The sequence below is a fragment of the Rosa rugosa genome, chromosome 2, assembly GCF_958449725.1.
Source record: "Rosa rugosa chromosome 2, drRosRugo1.1, whole genome shotgun sequence".
Classification (NCBI taxonomy): Eukaryota; Viridiplantae; Streptophyta; class Magnoliopsida; order Rosales; family Rosaceae; genus Rosa; species Rosa rugosa.
In genome coordinates, this window is record NC_084821.1 from 15,919,309 (window position 1) to 15,927,374 (window position 8,066).

The following is an 8,066-nucleotide window of genomic DNA, read 5'->3' on the forward strand; positions in this document are numbered from 1 at the left end:
TACATGGTTACGTCTTGCTAAGCTTATATGAACATGGTTAAGCTTCTTTAGTTTAATTTTGATTGTGGAAAATAAAGGAACGCTGAAGCTTTCTTCTGGAACTTATAGTATAGATAGCACTCGTCATAAGGGGTAAAGACACTTGATCGAAGTTATGTATATTTCAGTTTGTAGACAAAAGTTGTGCTGTTGTCTTGTTTGAGATGGAGAAAAATGATGCTAGGATTTAGTTCTGGGGGTCTGTTTAGCCACTGTTACTTTGTGTATCTATTCAACATTTCATTTTAATAGCACATCGATGAAGTATTATGAAAACTTTAATACTTTTCATGGACAAAACATGACCGATTCAGGGGAATGTAACATTCTGGGAAGGGTTTTGGGTCGGAGAAATAATTTTATGGTGAAGTGTCAAGCAGATACTATAAGCCTGCACTTCGCAGAGTTTTTAACTATTGGAATGAATACTTGTTGTAGGATCCAAGTCGTAACGAGATCTCAAAGTAAGTCGATCGCTTGATCTGATACATGTTTGAAGGAAGCATTAATTCTTTCAAGTAGTTAAAAGAGTTACAATGATTATGATGAGTTAGTGCACCCTAGCATAATAAATAGATTGTTCAGAACCTGGTACCATGGAAATCAATCTGAAGCGTATAAGTCAATGAGTTGTGTTCTGATAGTATATTTCTTCCTCCAATTTCTCGATCTTACATCACGTTCTTCTTTCTTTCCTTGGACCGTAACGTTTTGTAATTTACATGGTATCGTAATAGGTGACTTCCTTATCACATTGTAATAAGAAATGTTTGATCAATCTCTTCTTCATAGCACCATCGATATCGTGGATGATTCTGAGTTAAATACAGGGCATGCATCAGTCAACTTGCACATAGTTACAGGCATCGAGATCTAAAGCCACTCTTTTTCTTTCACTATTTTGGTAAATGTATGACATTTTCGTATAAAAAAAAAAGTATGCCATGTTCATCTCAGTATCTCACTGTTATGAGGTTTCTTATTCCCTATAAAAGGGCCTGGGCTTCACATACCCTGCCCATTCAACACTCAGGGCTAAAAAAGCCCAGTGTCGAGTAATACTTTGCCATCTGCCCATCCATGGAGATAGTCGTGTATACATACGCGGTGAGTACGTGGTGTCCTTCACGTCTCATATTACCTCCAATTTCTTAAATCAACTGGTACCAAACTTTGAGAGTTAAAGAGAGATATGGCGGATCTGTTCATCAAACAATCAAAGCAGTACGCTGTGGCTCGGCCAGGTTACTCAGAAAAGCTGTTTCAGTTCATTGCTTCCAAGGCTGCCGCCCACGACCTTGCATGGGACGTCGGCACCGGTAGTGGCCAGGCTGCCCGATCCATAAATTTCTCATCTCACATCCCAAATTTCAAACCTTAATCTATTGGTTCCGGAAAGTAATGATCCTCTTTTCCTGGATGGGCAATTTGCTGTCCAAATTGCATAACTATAGGGAAGTAAGATCGCATAGTCCTCTATTTTCGTATAGTCTTGCTTAGATTTCTTTGTTATTGTTGCAGCAATTTGGTCATCATTGACTTATTCCTTTTTAAAATAATAGATAATCGTCTGTTCCCATACATATATTATATAAACTATTCTGTTCCCATACATATATTATATATACATTCAAACAAAGAACAATGTGTGAGGATTGTGAGAGTACTGGACTTGAACAGTTGAACGCTTTTTTGTATCTCTTTTTTCTTGATGTAGGCTTTAATTTTTTGATTCATTTCAGCTAGCTGAGATCTTCAATAATGTGGTGGCAACAGACACAAGCCAAAAACAACTTGAATGCGCTCCAAAACTCCCCAATGTTCGCTATGAGCACACTCCTCCGGTCCTGACCATACCTGAAATTGAACGAAAATTGGCCTCAAAATCTAGTGTTGATTTAGTGACCATTGCACAAGCCCTGCATTGGTTTGACCTCCCAAGTTTCTACGAGCAAGTGAAATGGGTGCTGAAGAAACCCCATGGGGTCATTGCTGCATGGTGCTACACTGTGCCTAGAGTTAACAACAATGTAGACACCGTCTTCAATCGGTTCTATTCCATTGATGTCGAACCCTACTGGGATCGGGCGCGTAAATTAGTGGACAACAGGTACAGCACCGTTGATTTTCCGTTTGAGCCGGTTAGGGGAGAAGGCAGTACAGGACCGTTTGAGTTTGTGACGGAGAGATTGATGGATTTGGATGGATTTTTCACGTACATAAGGTCGTGGTCAGCATATCAGACGGCTAAGGACAAGGGTGTTGAGCTTCTGAGTGACGATGTGATGGAGGAATTTAAGCAAGCTTGGAATGCTGGTGGCGGAGATGAACAGAAGGCTGTGAACTATCCTGTCTATTTAAGAGTCGGAAGAGTGGGGAATTGAATTAGTGTTGTTGATGGAGTATGTGTTCTGTTCTAATGTTGGGTAGTGTGAATTGAACACACCAATTGCAGTCGATATGCGGATTTGTCAGTTTAATTGTTTGAATCATGCTACTGTAGGTAGGTCGAGGTTATTTTTGCTTACTTTTGTTTTCAGTTACTTAAAAAAAGGGCGCAGTAAACTCTATAATGAAACTTACTTTTGCTCGGATTTTGTTTTCCTGTTTATGCTGAATATGGCCATAGCAAAGTTACCTGAAACGCGGAACGTTGCGGTACGGGTACGCGATATGGGTACGCGGTACGTCAGTCTTTATGGTACGCGGTACGCTAGGATATATTAGTTAATCTTAATCTTAATCTTAATAGCAAATTGTTTTTACGTAACTATCCCTTATACAAATACTATGAAAACCTCATTAATTAGAATGGGTAAAGAGGTAAAATTATAAATAACAGAAAATATTCATTATTCTTTCTTGTTTGGTAAAAGGATAGTTATTATTTTTTATTTCATAAGTAATAAGAATAAAAATCTCTTCCGGAAAAGGAAGAGCTAGGATAAATCATTCTCTATAAAAATAAAAAAAATAAAAAGATAAACCTAAAAAAAGAATAAGAGGATAATCAAGTCGGATTTTGCCCTGCATTACTTTTTCCTTCCTAGCCGCCCCATTTCAATCGTGCATTCTAGAGTTATGATACCAGGTCCGTCGTAGGAAATAGGAATTCAAAGGCTTGTCTACTGTAGTGATCGATTTATTTCAAAGGGAGGGCTAGCTCCACAGAGCCATTGGGTCGCAGAAGATGGAGGAAACATCATATTCAAGAACACCAGATGGGTAAACATCAAGTTAGATGGAGGACTGATAAGGGCGCTCAACCTAGCGATCTGGGTCGCGGATGCACCGCGATTGGGTACGTCGTTTCCGGAACGCAGTTCGCTGGGGATATCAGCGTTTCCGGTGACTTTGGGCCATAGCATTGTACTATTGTGGGGTTTGGGCTCCGGTATATGTATTTTCCTGGTGGTACCTCAGTGAAGCTGTGTGAATATATGAATATTCACTTAGCAATTTAACTAGGTTATAATATTCATACCTTTAGGCTGAAATGTAACGTATTAGTCCAAGTGCAGAAAGTCATTCCAAGACATTAACAATGTCGAATAGAAAAAAGACCAAACCGGTCACTTGAAATTCTCCCTGACCACGCCATGTCATTGGTCGAGAGCTACTCTCTCCAACCAAACCATGGGTCGGATCAAGAATCGCTTGAAAACCCTCTTGCCAAGGGCTCCAACTTTTGAGAGTGCAACCAATCCCACTATGTCAAAATTAACACTTGCATTTAGACATTGGAGGAGCGAAGATGGCCAGGCATGGTTTACTTCTTGACGCCCTCTTCTCGCTAAATAACCCTCACCGTATTAAGATCGACTTAATTGTACTTCACACGACCTGTACCTGTTCCACTGAAACATAACCTATGATGATTGGTTCTTTCTCATGGAAATAGTGTTGTATGGAAATAGTATTCGATGGTTCTTGTCATTTCGGCGTCTAACAAACTCTCTATCAACCGATTTCTGCAAGTTCCTGTGTCCAACTTTGAAGTGTATTATAGCTTATGGTTGAGCTACTATATATGATCAAATAATGTAGCTTAAACTTGTATTCAAGTGATCATGGCTCAAAGTGAAGAAGGCACGATGGTTGAGGTTCAAATGATGAGGGCTTACTGGCATCGATGATTACTCACAAACAACTACTAAAAGATAGATCCGAGGAAGAAAACTTGGTAGATTATATTTCCGAAACAACTGCTACGTACTATGTTTTAGGCTTTTAGCAAGTCAAATTGTCTTGAGTCGATGACGATACATGATACCAATACCAAAGTCCACAGAGAAATGAAAGAGGAGAAAAAAGAAAATTGGAAATGGTGGAAGTTCCATAGTTGACGAGATGACTTGGACCATGGGATATGAGATATTTGGTTTGTACCGAATATGGTTGTTTCGTTCCTTATTTCCGCAAACTAGTGCAGAGGCCATCAATCGCTTATAAGAAAGCAGAGATATCTTATGTGGACGGATCAAATTCTAAAATGGTTCACAGACCCAGCTGCTGCTCTGTTTGTCTGGTTCCTTTCATTGTACTAATGCTACTGTTCTCATCCACGATTGTGTTTGCCGAAGTTTTTGAGAATATTCCGATAAGCAGTTAGTCTCTCTTTCTCCGCCCCCTAGTTTTTTTTTTTTTTTTTTTTTTAATTATTCATTATTATTATTATATTTACGGGAATCATATTTCAATTAGAACTTGGTAATCTATATTCTACTAGATTAACTTAAACTAGCCCCTTAACATGTGCTCCGCACATGTCAATTGACTTTTATTTTTTTAAATTAAAAAAGTTACAACAATTTCTCTCCTAATTTTAGAGAAGATTCTCATTTTTTCATGGGAGGTATTGCAAATATTTCAAATATGATATATTTTATTAACTATCTTATCTTCATATAGAAATAATTTATTTATAATATCTATACTATTATTAAGAGAAGAGGGTTGTTTATATTATGTGAGGGCATATATGATAGTTCAAAAATTTAACAATTCCATGAAGAATTAACTTAATTATATAAACGATAAGATGGCTTAATTTGTTGGGAAAACCTTCAAATTGCACCATTTGACTGTTGTTCTTCTATTGGGCTTACAGAAGTGAAGAGTGGGCTGCATGTACACATTGATCAACGAGACAAAAACAGGAGGAGGGTAGAATTACCCAAAACGCCTCCAGCGGGCCATGGTTAAATTTGCTTGGGTTCATGAGCATTGATTTTCAAGTTAGATATTAATGTTATCTTTTAATGAATTCAAAAAGAAAAAAAGAAAAAAAAAGGGATCAAGTTAGTAAGTTACATGTACAAGGTGTTTATGTATTCCAGCTTTTGGGAGACTCTGAGGAGTTGTCTTATTGTCTTTACTTGGTTTATGTCGGAGGGTTTATAGTTTATAACTCTATCCTTCTTTTGCTTGTACTATGAAGTTGTCCTATTGATGAATTGATCCATTTAAAGTTGATGAGCTTGATCAGACTCAATATCCTACCTCTTTGCAAGTATAAAGTCGTTGTATTGTCTTCCCGCTTGTAATATTAGAGTTTCAGGTAGCAATTTGCAACCATGTAACCAGGGGCGTAACCAGTCACAGGGCTGGTTGGGCTATAGCCCAAGTCAGAATCAAGGAGAAAAAGCCCCAAGTATAGGTATTGCCCATAGTACTGATAGTTACCCACTTAAAATATATATATATATATATATACACACACACACACACACACACACATAACACATCATATTAAATTATTAATCCTCAGTTCGCGACTTCCGATCATTTAGTTCATTACCAGAGAGTAGCCGACAGCGTTCCTCTTCCTGACTTCCTCAGTTCCTAATCCTCAGCTCCTCCGACCGAGTTCATCAGTTCGTAAGTTCCTCTTTCTCAGTTCCTCCAACCCGATTAGCTCCAGATCACCCACATAAAGGTACGTCTAAGTTCTAATTTCATCTCTCCCAAGCCCCATTGATGGGTTTTGCTTGCAATTGACTGTGAGCTTTGAATTTCAGAGGCTTCAATTGAAGTATTCGGAAGACCGGAACTTCGTAAGAGATCATTGAATGGGCATGGCAGAAGTCTGAAATCTTTCCAAATCCTGTCATTCCTGTGAGTTCTCTCTTTCTAATTCTTTGCTTAATTTCTTTGAGGTCATGAGGTGGCCGGTGGATGTTCCGATATATCTGTGGATCAATGGTCAATGGATAGGGATGGCGGATGGGCTATTGATAAATGATAATTGGTATATTAGTTGCTTTGCGGTGGATTAATTGGTTTGCGGTGGCTATTGGAAGCTTGCAATATTAAATATGGATGTTTGAAATATGCAATATTATATGTGGTTGCTTTTGTAGATTTCTGCCGACTTAGGGGGGTCTTTATATATGCCAATATGCCATGTCCTGGTGTCCATTCTTTTGGTCATTAGAATATTAGGCTGTTTATATAAATATTGTTCACTTGCTTCAGTTACTAGTTTTTGTTTTTTGTTGTTTTTGTTTTGGTTATAAGTTATAACCTGGTGCTTGAATCTTGATGTTGGTCTTGTGTTGACTCTGTCAGTTTCTACAACAACAACAAAGAGAGCATTTTCGGCTATGAACATCATCAAAAATAAACTTAGAAATAAGATGGGAGATGACTTTCTTGATGATTTGATGGTTCTCAACATTGAAAAAGAATTTGCTGATAGTATTGACAATGATTCTGTGATTGCTGAGTTTGAACTCGGAGGGTACGATTTAGTTAGTTTTTATTATTTTACAACAAATTTATGCTTGTAACTTTTAATTTAAGGGGTTTTGGTTTTATATCCCCCTATTTTATGTTTTGAATGATAATATTAAAGGCGTCAGGATGAGCCTCCCACTGGGTTTCAAACCTCCAAAAGAAAAAAAATTTACGAGCTTGCAAAATTTGCATGCACTTAAATCCAGTCCAAGGCATATTCAGATCCTGGATATGCCACTGCATGTAACGACTTTATCAGACTTAATTAATTATGTATAAAGTCCGATCTAGAAGACTAGAGATATGGTGAACTTATAACAGATAAGCAGGCTTTGTCTTCAAGAGAAACAAATACAAATAGAGGGCAAGAGAAAGAATGGCTAATTGAATTATATATAGCACCATTTCAGGCAATTGGATGATTTCAATTCATTGGACATCCATATAGCACAAAGCAAAACACACTAGCAAATCCATAATATTACACGACACATTGACACGTACAGTTACACATTGACAATCATATTTGATAGGATGAGAGAGATCGAAACCGAGAAAGATGATCTTAATTACAGGATTAGCCAGATATTTCAATGGCTTTGACATCAGGCCTCTTCACCTCTGCCTTCGGAACAGTCACACTGAGAACCCCATTCTCCATGGCAGCCTTAATCTCATCAAGCTTCGCATTCTCAGGAAGCCTGAACCTCCTGGAGAACTTGCCGCTGCTTCTCTCGACCCGGTGCCACTTGTCGTTCTTGTCCTCCTTCTCTATCTTCCTCTCTCCGCTGATCTGCAGCACCCTGTCATCTTCAATCTCAACCTTGACCTCTTCTTTCTTCAGCCCCGGAAGGTCGGCCTTGAACACATGGGCTTCTGGGGTCTCCTTCCAGTCGATCCTGGTGTTGATGAAAGCCGAATTTTCGCGAGGAAATTCAGGGAATGTGGAGAGAGATGAAGAAGGGAATTGGAAATCCCTGAATGGGTCCCAGAGATCGAGGTCGAAGACGCTGTTTCGTTGGAAATTTGGGATGAGCGACATTGTGAATGGATTGGACGATCAGAAAGTTCGAGTATTTGCTTCACTGGTTTGGTGATTGGAGGCGTATTTATAAGGAGACCCAAGAATTTTCTGGAGAATGCTCCGACTTGAAAACGTTTTTCTGATTTTCTCACGAACTTTCCGGGGCTTTTGAGAATGACATACGCAACTGAAGAATGGTCGGGAAACTTTCTACGACTATTGAGAATAAGAATATGGGCCAAAAGTGGGCTTCATAATGGGCTCT

General features: G+C 38.7%; 2 protein-coding genes across 3 annotated transcripts; one reads left to right on the forward strand and one right to left on the reverse strand.

Annotated features, from left to right (window-relative positions):
• Nucleotides 1-1,146: 1,146 nt before the first annotated feature.
• Nucleotides 1,147-2,664, forward strand: LOC133733814 (uncharacterized). 2 transcript variants are annotated; one of them, XM_062161452.1, is made up of 2 exons: nucleotides 1,147-1,497; nucleotides 1,782-2,664. In XM_062161452.1, the coding sequence occupies exons 1-2, from the start codon at nucleotides 1,441-1,443 to the stop codon at nucleotides 2,421-2,423; spliced, it is 699 nt and encodes a 232-aa protein (XP_062017436.1). In that variant the 5' UTR covers nucleotides 1,147-1,440; the 3' UTR covers nucleotides 2,424-2,664. The 2 variants fall into 2 exon arrangements, with proteins under 2 accessions (XP_062017436.1, XP_062017437.1); XM_062161453.1 differs by having other exon boundaries at nucleotides 1,147-1,380; nucleotides 1,781-2,664.
• A 4,665-nt stretch (nucleotides 2,665-7,329) lies between these two features.
• Nucleotides 7,330-7,854, reverse strand: LOC133732033 (18.1 kDa class I heat shock protein-like). Its single transcript, XM_062159491.1, has one exon. The coding sequence runs from the start codon at nucleotides 7,817-7,819 to the stop codon at nucleotides 7,355-7,357; it is 465 nt and encodes a 154-aa protein (XP_062015475.1). The 5' UTR covers nucleotides 7,820-7,854; the 3' UTR covers nucleotides 7,330-7,354.
• Between the last annotated feature and the right edge of the window lie 212 nt (nucleotides 7,855-8,066).